Source organism: Carassius carassius, chromosome 9 (assembly GCF_963082965.1).
Source record: "Carassius carassius chromosome 9, fCarCar2.1, whole genome shotgun sequence".
Classification (NCBI taxonomy): Eukaryota; Metazoa; Chordata; class Actinopteri; order Cypriniformes; family Cyprinidae; genus Carassius; species Carassius carassius.
Genome location: NC_081763.1, coordinates 27,707,102 through 27,730,700, shown reverse-complemented (window position 1 = coordinate 27,730,700; position 23,599 = coordinate 27,707,102). Strand labels below are relative to the sequence as shown.

General features: G+C 37.2%; 1 protein-coding gene across 5 annotated transcripts in view; it reads right to left on the bottom strand.

The window, feature by feature from the left end:
- The window catches only part of LOC132149478 (protein sidekick-2-like), a 130,163-nt gene that overhangs the window by 16,881 nt on the left and 89,683 nt on the right, over window positions 1-23,599 (bottom strand). For all 5 annotated transcript variants that reach the window (XM_059558747.1, XM_059558750.1, XM_059558751.1 and 2 more), the window contains 20 exons: window positions 22,488-22,571; window positions 22,164-22,358; window positions 20,426-20,542; window positions 20,037-20,204; window positions 18,418-18,520; window positions 15,006-15,182; window positions 13,846-13,982; window positions 13,610-13,757; window positions 7,862-8,002; window positions 7,474-7,655; window positions 4,589-4,704; window positions 4,226-4,421; window positions 4,018-4,116; window positions 3,748-3,939; window positions 2,444-2,565; window positions 2,241-2,350; window positions 2,003-2,153; window positions 957-1,194; window positions 294-409; window positions 7-196 (listed from right to left, as the gene is read on the bottom strand). In XM_059558747.1, coding sequence (XP_059414730.1) covers window positions 7-196; window positions 294-409; window positions 957-1,194; window positions 2,003-2,153; window positions 2,241-2,350; window positions 2,444-2,565; window positions 3,748-3,939; window positions 4,018-4,116; window positions 4,226-4,421; window positions 4,589-4,704; window positions 7,474-7,655; window positions 7,862-8,002; window positions 13,610-13,757; window positions 13,846-13,982; window positions 15,006-15,182; window positions 18,418-18,520; window positions 20,037-20,204; window positions 20,426-20,542; window positions 22,164-22,358; window positions 22,488-22,571 — 2,982 coding nt within the window. The remainder of the gene's footprint in view (window positions 1-6; window positions 197-293; window positions 410-956; window positions 1,195-2,002; window positions 2,154-2,240; window positions 2,351-2,443; window positions 2,566-3,747; window positions 3,940-4,017; window positions 4,117-4,225; window positions 4,422-4,588; window positions 4,705-7,473; window positions 7,656-7,861; window positions 8,003-13,609; window positions 13,758-13,845; window positions 13,983-15,005; window positions 15,183-18,417; window positions 18,521-20,036; window positions 20,205-20,425; window positions 20,543-22,163; window positions 22,359-22,487; window positions 22,572-23,599) is intronic.

Below are 23,599 nucleotides of genomic sequence, written 5' to 3'. Positions count from 1 at the left end.
TCTCACCATCATCAAGTGTACGCTCAAAGATGGGTGGAGAACTAGGCATGCCATCTCCTATACGGGTGAAGGCTACAACCTGGATCTCATAAAGCACATACTTCCCAAGACCAGTGAGCTGGACACTGTAAGTGGTATTTCCCTCTACCGTCCAGAAACGCAGGGCTGACTCTGCATCCTTCTCTTTGTATACCACCTGAAAGTCATCAGAGGAAAAATAGATGCTTCTCTTCACTACTACAACAAAAGGCTAAAAAACAGTAAATCCGGTAGGAAGCCTGTTGTCAATGTACCTTATAGCCCAGAATTAGTCCATTGCGATCGGTCTCCGGCACTTCGCCCCAGCGGACCAGGACACTGCTGGAGGTGGTAGCAAAAGCTGAAACATTTGCAGGGCCACTTGAGGGGACTAATGTTTGGAAAAAACAAGTAAACATGCAATTAACAACCGTATGAGCGATCAGAGATTCAAACAGGAACAGCGTGCATTTGTCATTCATTGTACCTGTCATATGTTTACAAGATAAAGCATATGCCAATGCAGTCTGGTTACAATTCAGTACATGATGGTAAAACGTGTTGCCGACTGCGCTGCCAGCTGTTAATCAAACTGTGAATGACAGACTGTTTGACTGATGAGAAAATAACTTATCTTTTAAAAAACTTGCATGAAACAAATAACTTTTTAATGGACTAAGCAATGGAGAGCAAATGGAGAAAAAGACCCCAGGGAATTTCACATCTCCTTTAAAGTTTCAAATGAGATCTCAACAATCTCACAAAATTAGATTTGTTAAGATACTCAAGTCTGCAATCAGCCTTTGAGCAATAAAGTGTTCCTGTGGGCAGCCATCATAATTAATTCAAATGTCAGCAATGTCGTGAAAGCATTCCAGAAGTTTTTTTTTTTACAAAGTAAAAGAGAGGGTGGAAAGAAAGCACAGCATATTTCTCACCTGACTCTCTGGTTCTCCCGTGAACTGGTTGGCTCCACGGTCCTGGTCCGATGCCATTGAATGCCTGCACTTTGACCTCATATTCTGTCCACTCTTCCAGGTCCTCAATGGTAAACTCCCTCTCCTGTCGGTCAGGAATGATGTGGGACAGGACCCCAGCCTTAGAGCCTAGACGAGAGTACTGCACCCTGTAGCCCACCAGCTCGGGATTGCCATTGTATTCCCACTCTGGCAGTGGCTAGAATACAGACACACTTCAATTTAGTTTAGAAAATGTAGAATATTTAATCACCACATGAACAGTACTTTGCTATTAGGAATATAAAATCACAAATGAAACCTTTCCAATAGCCCAACAGTTTCTCCCAAAACAAAGAGATGCAAATGGAGAGTTTTGTTTAAATCTCCAATTTTTTTTATTTCTCTCCAGAGAAAAAGTCTCATCAATTTCACGCACATCTCTTATAGTTTCAGAAGGGATAATTGGTCTCATTCACTAATAACTGTGTAGATTATTTGTATTTAAATGTAATGGGGTGGAGGTAGTGTTGTTAGTGGCTCTATATTAGGCTTGTTTAGTACTACAAATGTGTTGGACTACAAATCCCATGAGTCCACATACAGGTGATGTTTTCTTTAAACATTTCTGCGTGCGTACCCACAAGAATTTGTTTTTACCTTGTTTGAATGTTAATTAATTGAGTATTCTAAATGGGTGATCATGTACCCGAGGTTAATTATTTGCATAAAACATGGCCAAACCATCTCGTTCCTGCACAACTTTACAGCTCAAAACAAAGTAACTATGAATAAAACAGTATCACTTGTGCCCACTAATTACAACTATGGAATAACAAGGAATAAGAAACATCTGAAAATATGAGACTAGTACATCCAATAAGTCTCCAGGGCTATGATCTAAGAAACCCTGAGCAATACAATTTTCCTCTGGGTGGAAATGCAATCTCAGGACTACTTAACAAAATAAAACGAACACCCAATCAATTCCTTAAGCATATCGATCACATTCCGGGACACATACGTACCACCCATCTGAGCCACAGGCTGGTCTCGCTGGCTGTGCGGAGAGTGATGTTGGCGGGGGCGATGTCAGGAGGAGCCTGTAGGGTCTGGATCTTCCTAGATGGCTGGCTGGGTGGGCTTGTGCCTACTATATTCACCTGCCTCATTCGAAATCTATAATCGGATGGTAAATTAGGATGCAGCCTGCGGACAGTGTATATAAGTAGTATATCACAGAATTCAACAATTCAGTGATTGGACCTGTAGTACGTGTAGGGGTTCAGGCCTTGGACCTCAAGGGATCGTGCATCAGGCTCATTGGCCAACTGATGGACCACGACCCACTCCTCGTTTTCTCCTATAACACCGATCTGAACATGCAACAAAAGAGAGAGAGAAATCAATGATGCCTAATATAAAAGGTGACTGCTTGAGATGAATGCTCAGCATGAATTCTGTACTACCTGAGCCTCTACCAGCCAGCGTGAGATGGATGTTTTGCCGTCATAGCCTGGTTTGAACTGCAGGGTTACTGAACGTGGGCTGATGTTGGAGATGGCAATGTTGGTAGGAGGTCCAGGCATCTCTGTAGGAACAGGAGAGGTGAAACATGCAAGATGAATGGTAGAAATGACTTAGTGGGGAAAAAATAAAAGACTATATTATTGCCGTTCACTCACAATACCTCCTGCTGAATAAAAAAAAAAATGAAGTAAGTCACACTATATTGCACAATATACAAAAGACTTTTACTTTCCCCCTCACGATTATCTACATCATGTTCTGTGAAAAAAAAGCATTCAGAATCAAAGAGAGATGCACGTTATTTGCATGACACACGTTTCCGTTCAGTTCCTTTTTGCATGCAGAAGCAGAAGCTTGCAAATTAGCATCACAGGGAACAAAAAGTGAGACAAGATAGGTTTGATTTAAAAACAGTGTGATCCATCCAGCATACCGATGTTTCCTTACAAGCATCTACAGAGGACAACGCTGAAGCATCTTTCCACGGTGTCTCGTCTCACTGTGTTTTAGTGTCTGCTTCTGTCTAAGAGATGGCTGAGGATTATGAATATTAATGCTCAAAGCCGTCATATTCAGTGCCTTCATTAACTTCAGTATCAAGAGTAAGTTTAATAAGGCCACACAGTAGAAAGTTAACATCCTAAGGGATTAACGTAATTATTTTTCCTTCCTGTCCAAATGTAAGATTTTTTAAATGTTTTAAAAAGAAGTCTCTTATGCTCAGCTAGGCTTCATTTTATTTGATTAAAAAAAGACAGTAAAAACTGTAATATTATGAAATATTACTACAGTTTTTAAAAAGCTGCTTTATATTTTCATATATTTTTAAAAAGTAATTTATTCCTGTGATGCAAAGCTGACTTTTCAGCAGCCATTACTTCAGTTTTGTCACATGATCCTTCAGAAAAAAATTATAAATAAAAATCTCACTAATCCTAAACTTTTGAACAGTTTTGCAATTTAGCATATATTTATCATTTGAAGTTATATTTGTGAAATTCTTAATCTTTTACATTTATTCCCAAAGTAAAACAATTATTTTAGATTATTATTATAATACAGTCATTATATTATAATTGTTTTATTTTTATATTTTCATATTATTGTAGTCATTATATTATTGTATTGTCATTATTATATTGTATTAAACAGTAAACTTCAAGACATGTTGCTGGAAAATGATGACACACGTGATGGCATCACTGCAATCCTGGAGTAAGAGAAATCATGAGAAGAAACTCACCTGGCGGCACACCAGAGGAAATGGTGGAGGACGACAGCTGACCTTGACCTTTGGAGGTCATACCGGCCACCTGAATGGTGTAGGTAGTGAGTGCGGTCAGACCGGTGACCCTGTACTCCTGTGTGATGTTGGGCAGGTAATGCGTGACGCGAGTGTTCGTTCTGTTGAATTCCTCCCAGGAAATGCGATACCCTGCGAGCACAAGACAGGAGGCGGTTCAGCAGACAGTCAGAAGATAGAATAAATCGCCAAAGCGGGTGGTTCAGGTACCTGTGAGGAGGCCATTCTTCTCCGGCGGGTCTTTCCAGCTGACTTTGAGAGACGTGTCCAGGATTTCTGTGAAGCTCAGGTGACCTACAGGTCCAGGAGCTGAGCATACAGACACCCACATCAAGTCTTTTCAAGCAGACACCAGCATTCCTGAACAGAACACCGTCATGGGTCGAGATGGATATAGAACGCAAAAAAAGACACTCACTGTCTTCGTGGGTGCGTATGCGCTGTGGAGTGCTACGAGGGCCATCTCCTGGAGTAGTGAAGCACAGTACGCAGGTGAAGTACTCCGTGAACTTCTTCAGTCCGGTGATGTAACCTACATGAACACTGTCTTGAAAATTGGGCCTCACAGTAACCAAGGTAACATCTTCCTCGTGGCCCGGTTCCCATGCCAACAGCTGAAGTAAAAAAACGGACAAATGTGACCACTATCGCTTAGAACAAGCCAGTGTGAATCCTGCTGCTGTCTCAGCATGACATATATTGGAAGTAATGAAAGCATTATTATAAAAGAAGAACTGCACTCTTGTTCTCAGCCTCTAGAGGGCAGTGGATGGATGCTCACCTTGTATCCCTGGTTGATTCCGTTGATGAACTGTGGGCTTGGAGCACTCCATGTGAAACGGACTGTGGTGGAGTTGACAGCCTCGGCCTGGACGTTCCCCGGTGGGACCGTGGGGACTTGAAAAGAGAATATTTGACGGAGTGAGATGGTGAGGGAAATCTAAAAGCGGACAATGATTTCTCTTTGTGAGATCTGTTAGACGTGATATACAAACTGTTATCTTGCGTAAAAAAAAAAAAATGGAGCTAGAATGAAAAGTACTTGTTAGTGGCAAATTGGTGATTTTGGCCTTTCTCACCTCACAGGTGGTATCCAATCCTTATATGTCATAATTGCGACATAATCTGTCAAAATACTGTAGCTAATGTAACATTTAATATTAAATGTTTAATCATTTCCACATGAAATTATTAACTACATTTAATGACCAAAAATTTATATTTAGCTGGGACCCACATATTGTGCACAACCCTGTAGCTGCATGATTTTTCTGCATTACAATTTTTTTTTTTTCAAAAATATTCCTTAATATTGTGACACACAGGAAGTGACATCATTTGGGACCTTTCCTCGCCATGGCGAGAAGTAAATAATCTCTCTCTTTTTTTTTCAGTTGTTACACAGACTGTAATGTTAATGCCATTTGTCAAGCTTAACTATTCCAAAAAAAAAAAGAAACAATTGTCTTTATTTTATACGAAATATTAAACAGTATAAAACTAACTGATATAAAATTTTATATTCCATCTGTTGAAATTATGAAGCATGGTTTAATTATTCTAGCTCCAAAGTCGAACTAAGATAAATTAGTGTTAGACAATTGAAGACCAATAACTCTTTTATGTAATGATTTCAAATTGCTCTCTCATGTTTTTGCGAATAGACTAAATAGGGTATTGGTGAAATTATCAGTAAAACACAATCGGCTTTTATCAAAGGGAGAAGTATTCACAATCATATTAGACTAGTTCTTGATATGCTTGATTATAACTATTTAATTCCTCAGATAAGTTTACTTCTATTTCTAGACTTCTTCAAGGAATTGGATACCCTTGTACACCCTTTATTTTAGATCCTTAGAAGGTTTTGGTTTTGGTCCTATGTTTTGTAAAGTAATTTCCATGTTTTATAATTATATTTTTAGTAGTGTTTCTCTTAATGTTGGTTCATCACACAGAATCCAAATTAAACGAGGAATTTATCAGGGGTGCCCTGTCTCACCATTGCTTTTTAATCTTGCAGTCAAACTAATGTCTTTATTCATTAAAAATTTTGAAGATAATATAGGCACAGACATTCTTGGTAGAACCTTTACTATAAGCCAATTTGCAGATGACACTCTTTTATTTGTTCTCAAAGGCATCAGGTCTTACTCTAAACTTAAAAAAATGTGAATCAATGGTCCATAATTGAAACTTAAACAGTGTAGAGGGCAGTCCAGTGAAAAAGGAGGTTAAGTATTTAGGGGTTATGATTTCTAAAAATGTTGTTAATAGAGAACACTCAATTTTTAACTCTAAAATAGAAAGTATGAAAAAATCCTTAAATATTGGTCTCGAGACCCATCTATATTGGGTAGAATTCTCTTGACTAAAAAGGGAATATCCAAACTTATTTATTTATCTCCAGCTTTGTATACTGCCCCAAGAGTAGTTCAATCTGTGAAAACACATTATTTATGTAAATTCCATATGGTGAAAGAGTATGAACGTGGAGGTTTGAGAGCCATTGAATTTGAATTCCTTCTTGGCACATTCAGAATAAATTGGCAGAAAGAGTATTTAACAAAGTCACACTCAATATGGTATCATATTCCTAACCACATTTTTAACAAATACTGGCGACCTTGATTTTGTGTTGAGATGTGATCTTGACCCTTATAAAATTTCTCTGAAGGTATCTAATTTTCATAAACAAGTCCTATTTTGGAAAATGATATTTATTCATGATTTATTAGATGATAATGGCTTTTTCTTATCTTATAATGATTTCATTAATAAATACAGAGTTAGAATTACAATAAAAGGTTATAATAAGGTATACAATGCTATACCCACTGGATTGTTAAGAATAATCCAAAGCAGTTTTTCTGATCTTTTATCTAGACCTGTAGTTTCTCTTCCCTCTTTGAAAATATGTGATGTTGACCTTTTAGACTATAGGTATAATAACGAACTTATTTACAAAGAACTTAAACGTATCATCACTGGTGATTATCAGTGTTATTTTCTGGGAGATGTTGAAACCACAGTGAAGGACAAAGCTTTTACCCGTTATATGGCATACCCAGTTGCTCCAAAGGTCAAGGAGACCAATTTCTTAAATTATGATTAGGATTTACCCAGTTAGTGACTTTATACAAAAACTATTTTTTTTTTCAAGGTGGATCTTTGTGGTTTCTGTTCTTCATTTCCTAAAACACTTGATCACCTTTTCTTTTACTGAGAGGTTTCTACAAAATTTTGGTTTGATATACATAGCTGGTAGTCAGTAAAATTGGAGACAGTTTCTCCTATAACCCAACAAGATGTCCTCTTTTTTAAATGTTTAAATGTTGATTTAAATTCATCCATCTCTGATGTTGTAAATTTTGTTTTGTTGATGGGTAGATCATATCCATACTTGTTATGCGAGTTTACTAAAATGTTGCAGAGCATCAAATGATTCAATTACTTACATTATTTTTCTTCTTAATCTTTAATTCTTATTTCTTTAACTCTGTGTTGGTCTCAATGGAAGTGTCTTACATTGTTGGTTCCCTGTCTTATGTAAATTAAGCAATAAAAAAAGTTATATTTATATTAATTATTAACTATTTTCAATGACCAAAAACATTAAATTAAACTTTACATTTTTTTTATATTAAATATTCTGAAGATCCTCACCGCCTTGCAGAGTCCATTCTGTGACTCTGGGACTGTAGACGCCCTGGCCCGCCCCATTATAAGCAGCCACCTCAATCTCATAATTGGTCCAAATGATGAGGTCCTCCAGCAGAAGATTTGTTTGGTCTGGGTTAGTGATGTTCTTCATCTGACAGTCCACCGGTAATCCAGACAGACAGTACCTAACGGCATGGCAGAAACAGTATGAGACACAGGAAAAGCAGCAGCCCCATGACTATTGAATCTCAAAAATAGAAGTTCTCACTGAGAGGACACTATTGGCTCCAGTGGGACCTGAAGCAGACGAGGGCCAGTCTACTCTAAAAGATGAAGAAGTGCTGCTGAGAGCAGCTTGATTGTGTGAAGGACAGTCTCAGAGATCTCTCACCTGATGATATAGCCTTGAAGCGGCCCGTTTTGGTGGCTCTCAGGGGGAGGCTGCCACTGGATCATGATGGACTGGTTGGTTCTGCCACTGGCTATCACTGTCTGAGGAGGGGCGCTGGGGGGCTCCTCAGGTAATGATACCCTAAAAACAGGGAATTGGGAAAAAGAGCAAAAGGGATTAAAAAGAAAATGGCATGGCCATGCGATGCAGCTTTGATTCTGTTCACTCTCTCTCTATCCAATAATTTCCCTGTTTTAGTGTACCACCTAATACAGAGACAAAATGTATCATTTAAAAGAAAGACAGAGAGAGTAATTTCTGAAAAATTAATATTACTTAAGTTGAGGCATAGATGTCTCAAACCACAGTGAAAATATGGGAATTTGTCTTTGATTTTTTACCTGGAAACCTAGGTTTGTATTGTCTTTCAGACAAGTCCAATCTGAGTTATATTAAACAATGTCCTGTCTCTTCAAGCTTTGTAATGGCAGTGAATGGGTGTTAATAAAAAGTGTCCCACGTGGCTCCGGGGGGTGAATAAAGGCCTTCTGAAGTGAATCGATGCGTTTGTGTAAGAAAAATATCTATATTTAAAACTTTATAAACCATAATCACTAGCTTCTGCTAACAATAGAATAGAACGCTGTTCTGGCGGATGAAGTAGGACGTAGGTGTAGCGTAATGTTCAGTGAGAATATGCTAGTTCGTTCAACTCTTAATTTTGTACTTCTACTTCATGACCAGTGTTTTGTTTGCGCTCTCTGCTGATCTTCCGCATTCGTCACTTCTCACCAGACCTTACGCTATATCCTACGTCATTGGCCAGAACGGTGTTATTGTGAACACGTGTACGACAGTTAGTGGAAGCTAGAGATTACTGTTTATAAAATGTTAAAAAAAAATTCTTACAAAAACGCATCGATTTCTTGGAGGAGGCCTTTATTCACAGTGTGGGATACTTTTAAACCTCACACGTGAGTTTAAAATGGTCGCCTTTTATTTAGTTTTTCAGTTTTTAATTATTAATAATCAGAAATGTACTCACTATAAATGCTTTTATAATGACCGTGTTAGATGATCTATACTGGGTGATGTGCACCGCCATGTTAGTTCACACTGAATCCGAGCTGTGGGATATACAACACGTAAATTCATCCTCTCCTCCCAAAAGATATTAAAGTTAGTCTCCGTTAAACTGGGACAAGAGCAGATTACACTTTATAGTAATCTACACAATCTGTATATGATATAAATAAAACATGTCGTCAGATTATATTTGTAATGATCATTATTGCTGTTTCCATAGACATCAGCGTGTATTTTACAAACTATAAAGGTATGGTTTTGCTAGTACTTATGTGTATTTAAATGTCTGAAACTTAAAATAAGCATTATATGGTTGAATACACTGAATAGTTGCGATAATATGACAAGTGCTCAGGGCGTCCGATCTGGCTGCACAGATTTGAATTCAGCAGAAAATGATGTGACGCACTGAGCATTCTAATCACACCGGTGTAATCGTAAGCATCAAAGGGTTAATGATAAATTGATGCACTTTATTGAACTTCTTTTGGACCATTGAAAAATAACACCCATTCACTGCCATTATATAGCTTGGAAGAGCCAGGACATTTTTAAATATAACTCTGACTGGATTCGTCTGAAAGAAGAAAGTCATATACACCTAGGAAGGCTTAAGAGTGAGTAAATCATGGGGTAATTTTCATTTTTGGGTGGACTATCTCTTTAAGAACCTCGATGCTCCATCTCGGAAGCCTGCATTTTGAGCAGGGGCCCTCGAGATACGTGACTCCTCTCGGCATGGAGATGATCAAAGACACCACAAGCCAAAACTGGCTAATGCCACAAGAGTCAAAAAAATTCCAGCAAGACTCTTCTTAAATCTATTTAACGTGACAGCTTGATATCTCCTGCGTGAGAGCTGCAGTTCTGTAGCTGAGATAAAGCAGAGTGTTTTAGGATCAAAGAAATAGGCGCGGATTCTTGAGCGGTGCAGTGCTTTTATGTCACCCTCACCTCTGCGGGTTCCTCGTCTGAATGCGCTGAGAGAAGAATATCTTCTGATCTGTGCGCGTGCAAGTCGCAAAACGAGTTGTTAGCTGAGAGAATAGATCTGGTTTGAGATGAGCTCAGAGTCTGTGGGAATAAACGAATGGCACTGTTTTGCATCAATGCCTAAGTTTGGGGTGCGTTTGTCAGAATCAAGGAGCTTAATAATACCTGTTAGCACTCCCATTCATCACAATGGCAGCTGCTCGCTCAGAAAGTACATGATTTTTAAACCTGTCATCTTGGTTCAAGGGCAATCAGTTTAAATCAATCCATTAAACTCACCTATAATAGATAAAATATGCTCATTTGTTACCAACTACTGGCGTAAATATTTCATTTGTTCAGATTTGTTCACTGAAGTTTTTTGTTGAACTGATTCAAACGTAACTTTCTGAAGGATCATGTGACACTGAAGACTGGAGTAATGATGCTGAAAATTCACAAGAATAAATGACCTTTGAAATAATGTTCCTGTAGCTCAATTGGTAGAGCATTGCATTAACAAGCGCAAGGTTGGGGGTTCGTATCCCAGGGAACACATGTTAGGAAAAATTGTTAGCCTGAATGCAATGTAAGTCACTTTGGATAAAAGCGTCTGCTAAATGCATAAATAAATAGAAAACCTTGCACTGGTTTTGCATATGGTAATTGACATGATAAATTAGGTGTCGAATGATGAAACCTTTACGAAGAGTTTGCTTCCACACCATTTCGACCACTACTGTGGTGTGTTGGAGAACAAATGGCATTCTTATAATAGTGTGTTGCTCAATTTTGTCCTCAGGGATGTTAGCTCTTGATGGGGCATTGCATCAGCAACACGTTTTTTTCCTAATATTTTCCCGGTCTGTTTCTTGTAAGTCTGTCGAGGACTTTGGTATCCTGGGCGGCAGATTATTGATTTGCCACAGCTGTGCATGCGCAGGATATTGCAGACGGGCAAAGAATGTTTACTTTCAACATGCTTTCAGATCTCATCCTCGATCATTGATTCCAGCTTGACTTTTCCATTTTCAATCAGCCTCCCTCCCGCTGCAAGTCAGCAAAACACGCTACACTCTCCAGCTGATCCGAAGAAACTCCAAATGTGACTGTTCTATCAGATTACAAGAATCAAATATCTGTGAACGGCTGCTTCCTTCATAGCAAGATCCCTTAAGACACAAGCAGATATGAATATTAATGAGAAAACATCATATTCATGCAGAAATGTTGTTTGGCGTTTTCTCTGTATTTGGGGCATCTTTGAGTCAGGATGTCTCAGACGTCACAGACGTTCTCCTGGGATCTGAACACATTTGAAGGTGAGCATCACTTGGCACTCTTTGTAATGCTGTAGTAGACAGAGTGGAAAGCAGTTGTACAAAAGCTGCTAAAAATCTCTCAGTGCACGGTTCCATTCCTCACAGCACTGCGGGCTGCAGGCTCCGATTCAGCTGAATAATGCACTACCTCCCTCCTCACGGGGGTCTGTAGGTCTGTGAGAAGAAAGTCTTCCCACTTTTGCCAGGCTTTTGTGGCTACTCTTACACGCCTAGGTGTGATTCTCACAGACAAGTCTAAGCTAGTCCTCAGGACCCCCAAGGAAACGCTGTTCACTGACCGTCTGATGGAAAGCATGGACTGAAATCACTAGCTCCAATCTGATTGGCTGGGATTATTCACTTCTGGATGTACAAGCACGGCGGTTTTCTTAGCAGTCTGTCTTTGCAATGAGGAAAACCACTAGATTTGCCAAAGTTTGCCAGTTGGTAGTCTCAGCCTCAGACGTCACGCCCACGGACTGTTGGCTGAACGTCTGATGCATATGGTATACAAAATTGGAAGAACTTCAGGAGTTTCAAAGTGACTCTGAAAAAATCTGATTGGTTGAACTCTACAAGATTTCTGGGAGACATGTGTGGCACTTTTTCTTTAACGTTCCACCTGGGGCAAAAAAGTGTCACCGTGACGCCAAACCCCCTCATTTTAGAAGAAAGCTGTTGTGTTTACAGCTGTGACAATGAACGCTTATGAGGATCAACCGAACGCTGGATTTTCAATAGTATGTTAAATATTTCCGTGCCCCTAAACATGATGCGGAACAAAATGAAACATATTGTTCTTTAAAGTTTCCATGGTTCCCAGAACTTCTGCTGTGAGTTTGTAGGTCTGACAACACAAGAGTAGCCCGTTGGTAGCATCAAATTTATTTTCAATTCTGATCAGAAATGTATAAGAATATTTTCCAAACTATTCATGAAGACTGTATGAGTGCAACTATTCAATTTTGTTTTATTTTTTTATTCAATCATTTTCTGCACCTTAAGCACAGACTACAGCCCAAAGAATACAGTTTAGAATAAAATAAAAGTTAATTTAAATACATTTTTTAAAACTTAAACTTAAAAACTTAAACCTAGGCAACATTTCTCATTTTCATTTAGTTTATCCTGATGTACTAAAATAACTAAATTGATTTAAAAAAAAGATAAAAACACATAATTACTAAAACTTTAACTAAAATTACAATTAAATGGAAAATAACAAAATAAAAACCAATTCAAAAAATGTATTAAAACTACAAAAGTATCTCACTGATATTAAAATAACACTGGCTTGCACATGTGCCTTGAATGTTTTTGCTCTACTTGTGATGTTCATGAGGTGGCGGCACTTTTGCCATACATTTTTCAGATTAATAGCAAAACTCCTGGGGCCCTTTTCAATAAGGAAGTTCAACCAACTTTGAGTTAAAACCTGAACTCTGAATTGACTTACTCTGAGATGAGAAACTCAGGAACCTGAGTTTTCGGGTTCAGAACAGCTGAACTGTGTAAGTTCAGTCAACTCTGGGTAGGCTGACTCTGAGTTAAGCGCGTGCACCATGACTATGAAAAGCCATGATCAATGGAGCTCCGATTTTACGATTCACCATGGCAACACTCCCGCCAAAAAGACGTCTGCATACTTCAGACTCAATACAAGTTTAATTCTTATCACTGGCAGAATGGTAGGTTATTTAACTAATAGGGATTCATTTTCATGGTATCTCACGGGCAAAAAAATAAACAAATAAAAACAAAATTTTTATAACATTTTACAATGTAACAAATTTATAACAAATACAAATTATCTGCCGATAGGGTAAGAAAAATATGGCACCGTCTATTTACACTTAGTGGAATTAACATAATTTCTTAGCGATAGATCCTGTCCAAATAGCTATAGATGCTATTTACACTTAGTGAAACTCGTGATGTATTCTATGTACCATGTAAAAGTAGCAGTTCTTTGCAATATGCTGAGTGTAAAGAATAATTCGATGCTATTTATACTTTATACTGGCAGACAAATGAGCCCGGTCTCATGAAAAAGTGCATCAATAGCACGATTTTCAGTTTCTATTTGGCGTGCTATTTTATACAGAATGCATGTGATGCACATGTGTTTGATGTGCATAAAATATGCAGTTTTTGTGTGCATATGATATGCAGTTTGGTGTGCATATAATACGCACTTACCCTACACCCCTAAACCTAACCACTGCTATCTTATGCATGCCAAAGTCAATTTCTGTGTATAAATTGTACACCAAAAAGAAACAGAAAACCATGATATTGAAACACACTTTAACGAGATCGGGTTAAAAAGGCGATCCAAAGTATCTCGCTTTTTGATTCCCACACTCACCGCACCGTCTCCCTGCTGAACTGGCCCTTCCCCACGTCGTTGACAGCACACAGGCGGAACTGGTAAGAACGTGCCGGGATGAGGCCCCCTACAATCACGCTGGAGGCTTCTGGCTCAATGTTGGCCAAAAGCATAATCCAAGGTGCGTCTGTCACGAACACAGACATTGAGAATGGACTCCAGAGCTGAATGACAAGTGAAGAGTGCCAGAAAATACAGCATGCCAGAAAACTCACTGTTCTCTGACACCTCCAGGATGTAACGGATGAGTGGGCTGTTCCCATCAAAGGCCTGGGCCCAGGTCAGGTTGATGGTTCGTCTCTCTGAGCTGCTGAGGGTGGCGATGAGGTTCTCTGGAGAATGAGGCAACTGCCTACAGTGAGAGAAAGAGCCAGAGGGAAGTCATCAAAATTGAGAATTAATAATTCACACATTTTACAACGGTTTAAACTTTTTCAATTCAATTTTAAATATACACTACCATTCAAAAGTCTGTAAGATTTGAATGTCATTGAAGGAAGTCTCTTATGCTCACTGCGCTCATTTGAACAAAATTACAGTAAAAACTGTAATATTGTGAAATATTATTACAAATTAAAATAACCGTTTTCTATTTGAATATATATACACACACACACACACAATATATATATATTTATATATATTTATTTATTTATATGTAATTTATTCCTGTGATGACAAAGCTGAATTTTCAGCATCATTACTCCAGTCTTCGTTGTCACATGATCTTTCAGAAATCATTCTAATATGCTGATTTACTGCTTGAGAAACCGTTCTTATTATCAATGTTGAAAACAACTGTGCTGCTTAATACTTTATAATTGTCTTTACTGCCACTTTTGACCAGTTGAATGCATCTCGATAAAAGTGATAATTTCTCAAAAAATAAATAAATAAATAACACATACTGACTGCAAACTTTTAAATGGTATTATACATGTATTTATACAATACAATTGCATGTTTTTATAAAATAATCTTTTATTTTTTGTTATTTATTTTTATGATTTTTTTGCTAAGCTGCAAACTTTTTTGTTAATATAGATGTACAATGGTGATGTCAATAAAGAGCAAACGAAATGATGTTGAAAGAGAGATAAACAGAGTTTTTATAATAAATATTGACTCAGCTGCTTTGCCAATTCACCATTATTTATGATACATATAAAAATGCAATGGAGTGTTTGGATGATTGTTTACTATCCATTGTGCATTCTCAACAACTCATTGTCTCAGTTCTTTAAATCCCAAATAAAAAACAAAGCTCACAGATACAATCCAAAACACCAAAACGATGTCCAAGTGGAAGAATGTAAATCTATAAGGCGAAGGACACAGTGGGTCATTAGCTGGGCAATAGCATCTCTGGTATTACCTGACTCTCAGGTGAGCACTGCGAGAATCATTGCCTCCCACAGAGGTAACTCTACAGGTGTAGGTCCCAATGTCCCCTGACCAGGTCTGCGTTATGTGTAGGGTGCCGTTGGAGTCGAGACGCAAGCGAGGGCTTGATTTCACGTCAATAACCGCTCCTCCTTTCTCCCAGATGTGGCTGTGAATAACAGGGGCGTAACTAGAATTAAAAGTTAGTGAACTAACTTTGATGTTGGCTTGGCCATCTTGGTCATGGGGAAAAAGAGCCACAGTACTTGTGTGCCCAACATTCTTGAGTTGCCCCGCTGCAAAAAAAAAAAAAGAATAATAGCATAAAAAATACACCTGCAACAGTCGTTTTCCATGGTCCCTTGCTGTTTTCCTTTTTAATAAAAAGCCTAGGCTATGATAACAGCTAGGACAGGTTGTCTAGCTGAATGCGAAATAAGTCATGCAAAAACTATAATCTCCTAAATACCATTCAATTTGATCTTATTTTAATAGTACTGACAACATATTTAAGTTATCACACAGTACTGAAAAATTAAAGAAGGGACACTATATATAGTATATTTCGGCGAGTCAAGAGCTAAACAAAAAGTCCTGTTTCATTACAAAATACTGTACCTTTTATACACTTTATACTATCACCACAAAATTTTAATTTATATTTATTAAAAAAATAAATATTTAATAAAACTGAAACTTAAATATATTATTTCTATAGGCTATACAAAAAAGAAAAAAAGACTAAATAATAAGGCTGAATAAGCTGATCTATAGCATGTTAAATGGTGGTTGCCTGTCTATGAATGGTTCACCCCTCTAAGCTCACAGAAGTGGTTTGACCCAAGTCCTCAGCAGCCAATGACATTGACCCGTTCAAACTGATTTTTAATTCTTACTTCAGGTGTATTTCAAGTGTATTTAACACATGTGAAATACACGTTAAATACGCGCTGATTTCTCACGTGTAAACAACACGTATTTAACTCGTTCAAAATTCACGTGTATTTGACCCTCTTGGCCTTCCATACACATTAGATATAATGAAGGGAGACGTGAAAAAAGGACATCGCTTTGTTTTGATATGGATTACTTTATCACAGAATATTTGTTCGGCAGCACTTGTTTAGTTTAAAAGTAGACATGTCAAGCTTTCTATAGATATATCTCTCATGTCTCTTCGTTGAGTATTCACTGAGTTACAGTTCATTTTAATGACGTGTTTGTAAATGAAGATCAGCGCAGACAAAGGCTGCAGACAGCACACCTTGTTTGTTATCTTTATTTTATAAGTGCACAAAGTTTTGTTGTTATTATATTTGTATCCAAAAAAAGTAGACCCTTTACAGATTCGATTGATGTATTGCTCTTATCTGTACGATTAAAACGAAGGTGTAATTTAAGTAATTTTCGGGCATATCAGGAGAAAATTACTCAAAACGCGTATATGCGTTAATCGACTCCAGGGGGTTTTAAAAGGCTATCGTGACTTTTTTTCCTTCCAGTATTCATAAGCTGTATCACGTTGTCAAATTATATTTCATTTTGCACACATAAACAGCTCAAAAACACCTGAAATCTGCTCTTGTTGTGTTCTAATGGGTGGATTAGTGCATTCGCTGTGATATTATTTTTGGAAGCTCTTAAAAAATATACAAATGCTTTTATTCTGAGCTCGTAGTGATAACTGGGCTGGCTGATGAAGCGCTCATTTCTCTCTCGTCTTTCTCTCTGTTCTTTGGCCAGAGACATAATTTATTAATGAGATCTGACCCGGTAATAATAACATATGTTGGTTTAGCTTGTCAGTGTGAATGAAATGTGTATTTATTTGTCCGATCTCGCCCTGAAACGCGGCTGTCATGTGACTTTTTTCCCTTTGCGATGTCAAATATTGCATTTTGCACACATACACTGCTCAAAAAACCCTGGATTTTGCTCTTGTTGTGTTATAATGGGTGGATTGTGTGCATTCGGAGTAATATTTTATTTTAAGAAGCTCTTAAAAAAATATATAAATGACTTTACAATGTTGTGCAGCGCCGATCAATCTATGTGACTTTCAGTCTGACAGAGAAAATCTCACAAGCACATATAAACACTCATTTTCATGTGTATAATATATTCTTCTAATTGTTTTGTGCCGTTTCGCTGCGCTGTTTTAATGTGAAAGGCTGTAAATTCTCTATGTGGACTTCAAGTGTTCAGAGAAATACATCGCGAGCTCGCGGCCAGTTGGCTGCCGCGAATATCATGTTATTACTTTAAACAGTTCAGAAACATCTGAATTTAGCTCTTGGTGTGTTCTAACGGGTAGATTGCGTGCAATCGCCATTTTAAAAGGTCTTAAATAAGAATAAATTCGCTCGTTGTGAGCTCCGTGGAGACAATGCCTCCAGCAGCTGACCAGCCGTGATTCTTCTCTCGTCTTTCTGACTGCTCTCTGCCCAGAAATCAATTATTAATGAGCCCTGACCCCTGTAATAATCAGATATGTTGGTTTAGCTTGTCAGTTTGAGGGAAATTGTATTATTTACTTGTATTTTTAACCGGTTTAAAAGTGAAACGAAACCGGACTCCTCCCCTTAATCTGGGGATCCGGGTATCGCAACTGTAGGGGCGCAATTTTTCTCAGACAATGTAAGTCTATAGGTAAAGTATTTTTACATTAAACAATTTATTTAAAAAAAAAACTTTAAGTCTGATCAGTCTGAAAAGATATAGCAACAAGCACTGCTCTATCCTGCAGGTGTCTGCCGAGTTTGGGGCTTGTGGCTTTAAAGCCCTAGGAGGAGTAGCGTTTGGAAATTTTAGTCTCAGAAAAATAAGAAGAAGAAGAAGGAGAAGTTTAAATAGCATAACAGTATGTTGGCTTTGCCAAGCCAACATAATTACATAGTCTTCTTCATAGCAACAATGCATGGCAAAGCTGTTTAATTACTGAAAACACACAAGCACACACACACACACACACACACACACACACACACACACACATATATATATATATATATATATATACAGTACACAACAGAAAATTGGCCCGCACACATATATGCACTCATACATACACATAGACACTTCTTAATTGCAGCCACATCATTTCCCCATTTAATCTCGTCTGTCTTGCGTTTAATTAAAGTCTCCATCTAAGTTATTGCTTTGTTTACATATTCATCCGTATTCCCTGATCAAATTAATAACAGCTGCCCAGTAGGTGACAGATAAATCAAGTTTTACGAGACTGAATGTAATAAACACACAGGACATGAATGGATGGATCAAGCTAGCATTGATCAAAGATGGAGCATGAGATAAAGCAGGGTGTGACAGAGAGCGAGAGAAAGACAATAGACATTTAGACAGAGTTGACAACAAAGACATGGAGAGGAGGGTGGAGGTTGTACCTGACTGTTACGCTCGGGTCATGGGTCACCCCGCAGGTCATGGCTGCTTTTGTGCCCTTGATCACGCTCTGGTCCTGAGGTGGATTAGTGATCCGTGTTCGAGCTGCACACACACATCACAGTTTAGCATCATAATCCATGGCATTGATTTCCCCTTCCAATTTCTGGTAGACATATAACAGCCTTCCCTTGTGATAAAGCAGCACACTGTTTTTTTTTTTTTTTAAGAGAACTTATTACGGAAATAATATATTCTAAAAGAACATAATTAAGTGCGAACTGAATGTAATGCTTTTGGACACTTAATTGGATGTTATTTGCAATTAAATGAAAATCTACCATAGTTTGAATTTATATGAAATGTAATTAGCTGAACTTTAGAGTGCTTTTTGACCCACTTAAGAAAGCCCCAAAATACATCTTTATATGCAATGCAATAATTACTTCTATCGTCTTTGATTTTATTTTAAACTGTACTACCATATGTACTGATAACCATTCATGCTAGTCTAAAACATACTTTAATATATTTTCTACAGAAACTTGTGTCATATATTTAAATATATTTGTAATTAGACTTTTGTAATAATGAAGCTGAAATTTAGTACATTCAAACTACATTAAATGTAATATTGAATAACACACTAAAGTTAAAAGTATAATTGAGTAATTTATGTGCTTTAGTATGTTAGTATATATAACACATCCAAGTGAAGACTGTCAAAACAAAATGTTTGAAATGAACTCTGAAGTAACACGTTTCATTTGACATTATTAAACTTTAAAGGAATCATAGTAATGAAAGTGTTCTCTCTTATGTATTTTGATACTATTTTGGGGCATAAAGTAAAAAAAAATGTCTCATTAAATGCCTCGATTAAATATGTAAAAAGAAACCATTTTTAAGAAATTCTGCATACTCTTTTTATACATTTTCCTAGATAAAAAAATAACAAAATATCTATATTGCATGTAAATATTTGAAAACAAAAACGCCAATTTAAAGTCAAGCAGCAATCAAAATTATGTGGCGAAACAAAACAAAACAAAACAAAAAGACAAATCAGAACATACAATGTGACATTATAGTGTGCATCCATGCATGTAGACCTTCATGACTGTGCGTCAAAGTCTCTTTAAATATGAGATAATTTGACAAATGTTTTATAACAAATCAGGTTTAGTTTAAGTTGTAAAATGTCATTTGGTGTGACTACACTTTTTATGATTAGGATGTGTACTGTAAATGTATTTAAGATTAAACATATTTTATTACTTTTTACTAACAGTTAACGCATTTATTATTCAGTCATTATTCAGATTATTTTATACCATTTCCAAAAAAGTCCTACATTTGTATTATTTATGATTACAATTTTATTAAACTCATTGTGGACACTCTTATACTGTTTATCACTGACTTCTACTGGCAGCAAGTAACTGGGCCATGTCAACCAGACAAACCTTAAATAGGACACGGTGTAGATGTAAGAAAGTGGACAGTGGGTCACTTTTCATGGCAGTCAGACAGACAGACTCTTATTAAATGGGTGGTCAGAAGCTGCAATAGAAATCACATGCTGTATGTCCACACTATATGAGACTGGCCATGCACTCACCCCACACCACCAGATCGGCCGAGGCTTCATCAATGCCACGGGAGTTACTGGCCATGCAGGTGTAGGATCCAGCATCAGACAGGTGTGAGGGGCTGATCAGAAGACTGCCAGACTCCAGCAGAGTGAAACGCGGCAACTGTACAGAGCCGCTTGCAAGAACCCGATCAGCTGTGCAAAGATGGAGAGATGGCAAAACACAAGGGAGAGAGAGCGAGAAATGAAAAAAAAGATCAAACAGACAAGCCGGTCCCCAGCTCATCAGAAGACTGTTGATTGGACATTTAATTTAGCTGACGTCCCTAAGCTTGCAAAGATACATTAATGTTCGTAAGTCCATGAGACACTGATGAATATCTTTGTCTGACAAAGATGACTTATTGTAGACTGACCTTTCTGCCATGTGATTGCAGGCCGCGGGGCCCCTGAGGTCTCACAGTGTAAAATGATGGACATGCCATCAATCACAGCGCTGTCAGAAGGGCCGGCCGTGATGTTTGGGGCGATACCTGTGCCAGAGAGAGAGGCTGCTCAGACATATGCACATATTCACCCTAAAAAAACATGCCCACACACACAAACACTGGAGACTTTCCATTGACTTCTATCTTGTCATATTGAGCTAATTATATTTTACAAACCCACTTCTATCCCTAAATCTCACAAAAACTCTTGTATTTTTCTCTTTTTCTGAACACATTTAGTATGTTTATTAAACCATTTTAATTGAGGGAACTGTTGAATAGTCCATTAATGATGGCGATGACTCGATTTATTATCCTTGTAGACAGATATGATCTACTTGAAAAAAAAAGAGAGAGAAAAAAAAACTTTAAAAGTACATTACATTAAGCATTAGGCTTCCCTCATGTCAGGGTTGCTGTGGTTTTCTCTCATCATGTCACTGTATTCCAGTATAATAACAAAATATAAAACAAACAATATGCCCCATTTCTGAGAAACAGCCACTGATATGCAGCGGCAGATTTGCTTGGTTTATTAAAAGCTGTAAACATGGATGGATTTAAGTGTCTGTGTTTTTCTTGGAATTTATTTTTGTTTGTTTTCCAGCAATATACACTACTGCCCAAAAGTCTGGAGAGAGGAACATTTTTTATGTTTGTTTTTTGAAAGAGATTAATACTTTTATTCAGTAAGGATGTATTAAATGGATCAATAGTGACAGTAAAGACATCTATAATGTTACAAAAGATTTCAATTTGAAATAAATGCTGTTCTTTTGAACTTTCTATTCATCAAAGATTTCTGGGGAAAAAGAAAATGTATCACGGTTTCCACAGAAATATTAATAAGCAGAACTGTTTCAACACTGATAATAAGAAATGATAATAAGACTGGAGTAATGATGCAATTCAAAATTCAGCATTGCATCAAAGGAATTAATTACATTTTAAAAAATATTCACATAGGTAATATTTATTTAAAATTGTAATAATATTTCAAAATATTAGTTATTTTCTGTATTTCTGATCAAATATGCAGCCTTAATGAGCATAAAAGGCTTCTTTCAAAATAAAAGATAACATATTTTAAAATAATTAAAAATCTAAGCAATTACAAAAGTTTAAACAACGTTTTATATATACAGGGGCATTTGGTCCCAAAAATATAGGTTAAAACTGAAACACACACACATCATATATCATACACTTCTATTTGTTTTATATTCATGGAATAAGAAATATTTGTCTATTACTTCATAAATAAATTCATAAATATCATTATCAGATTTTGTCAGACTTATCTCACATCTAGAGGAAAATTGCAATGCACACACACTCACAAATTCCAGATCATCTAAATGTGAAAATATAAGAACCATTGCTCCCTAACATCAAAGCTGTCTTTTATGCATTAAATAAATGGTGTACATAGTAAAGACCTGTCCAGCTCAGACAAACCAACCATTATTCTTACTATCTCTCACTCTTAAACTTGGAATAATCACTCTTAAACTTTCCTTCTTTCTTAAAGTAAAAGCAGCTGATAAGTCACAGGCTTTATAAAATGACACATCTGACAGGAGAAAAGGAAGAAGATGAATGTAGTGGAGAAGTGTAATAAATGAAGACAGAGTTATTGACAGGCCCAGATGGTGCTTTGACGTACTGGTGACAGCAAGGTACGTGTTCGTCTGGATCTCTCCCGCTAAGTTGCGAGCGAAGCATTGGAACATTCCGGTGTCGTCCGGGAGCAGCCCATTTATCTGCAGACTGCCGCCTACCAGGACTCTGTAACGAGGTGTTTTCACGGGGCTTATGGGTACAGCATCCTTATACCACACTATATCTGGCTGAGGAACACCTGCAGGGGCATACCAAGAGGAGTGTTATCTAACACATCCACACACTCTCTCTCTCTCTCTCTCTCTCTCTCTCTCTCTCTCTCTCACACACACACACACACACACATGGCAGAGGTGCACAAACTCACCGCGAGCTTGGCATGGGATGTCTACCACCTTCTCCATCTCAGCAGTAATGTGTCTGTCAGGCTCCTTCACAAACTGGGGATGTTCTGCACAGAGTTCAGTTGAGTCAGTCGTGAGAGTAGCCTTGACCAGACTGAACTAAATCACTCAATATCACTGAGATATTGAAAATGCACATGGCCTTCAGAAAGTATTCACCTTCTCTATTGCACTTCATTATTGTTGCAGAATAACATAAATCATGCAGGGTTTTTTCTATTTTAACATGGCTGTCAAAAAAATTATAACATTCACTTCTATTTTTAACAACACACTGTATGTACAGTGGAGTGTTTAATTATCTGATATGACAGATCACATGCATTAAAAATTAAATTAAATGCATTAATAATGTGCAAAAGTGTCATGCCCATTCAAACTGAAGTGGCATTTGTGCACTTTTGTACATTTAATAATTAAGCTTTACATGAATATTGGGGATAAAATATCAGAGCAGCATTACACATTTATGACATTTATTGGTTTGCTTGTTTTATTAAGTTTCATTCAGAAAGTATGCATTAAATTTATCCCAAATGTCTCAGTAAAGACATTTATAATATTACAAGAAATATATATTTCAAACAAACGCTATAAAAAAGTATCAAGGATTTTACTAAATATTAAGCAGCACAGCTGTTTTTAACATTGATAATAATAAGAAATGTTTGTCGAGCAACAAATCAGCAAAATAGAATGATTTCTGAAGAATCTGTGACACTGAAAGCTGGAGTAATGATGCTGAAAATTCAGTTTTGCATCATGGGAATACATTTATTTAAAAAAAAAATAGCAATAACTTTTCACAATATTTCAGTTTTTAGTATCTTTTGGATAAAATAAATTCAGCCTTGGTGAGCATAAGAAACTTCTTTCAAATTACGAACAAATCTTACCAACCCCAAACCAAGCTGAATGGTTGTGAATGGTACTTTGGGATATGAACACAGGTTCCTAATGGATATTAAACTAAAACTTTTCTTAAAAACTGCAATAAATAGCAATTCCAGAATCAGTTTCCTAGAAAAAGGCCATTTCTGTTTGAGAGCGATGCCCAGATTCACCCAGAGTTTGC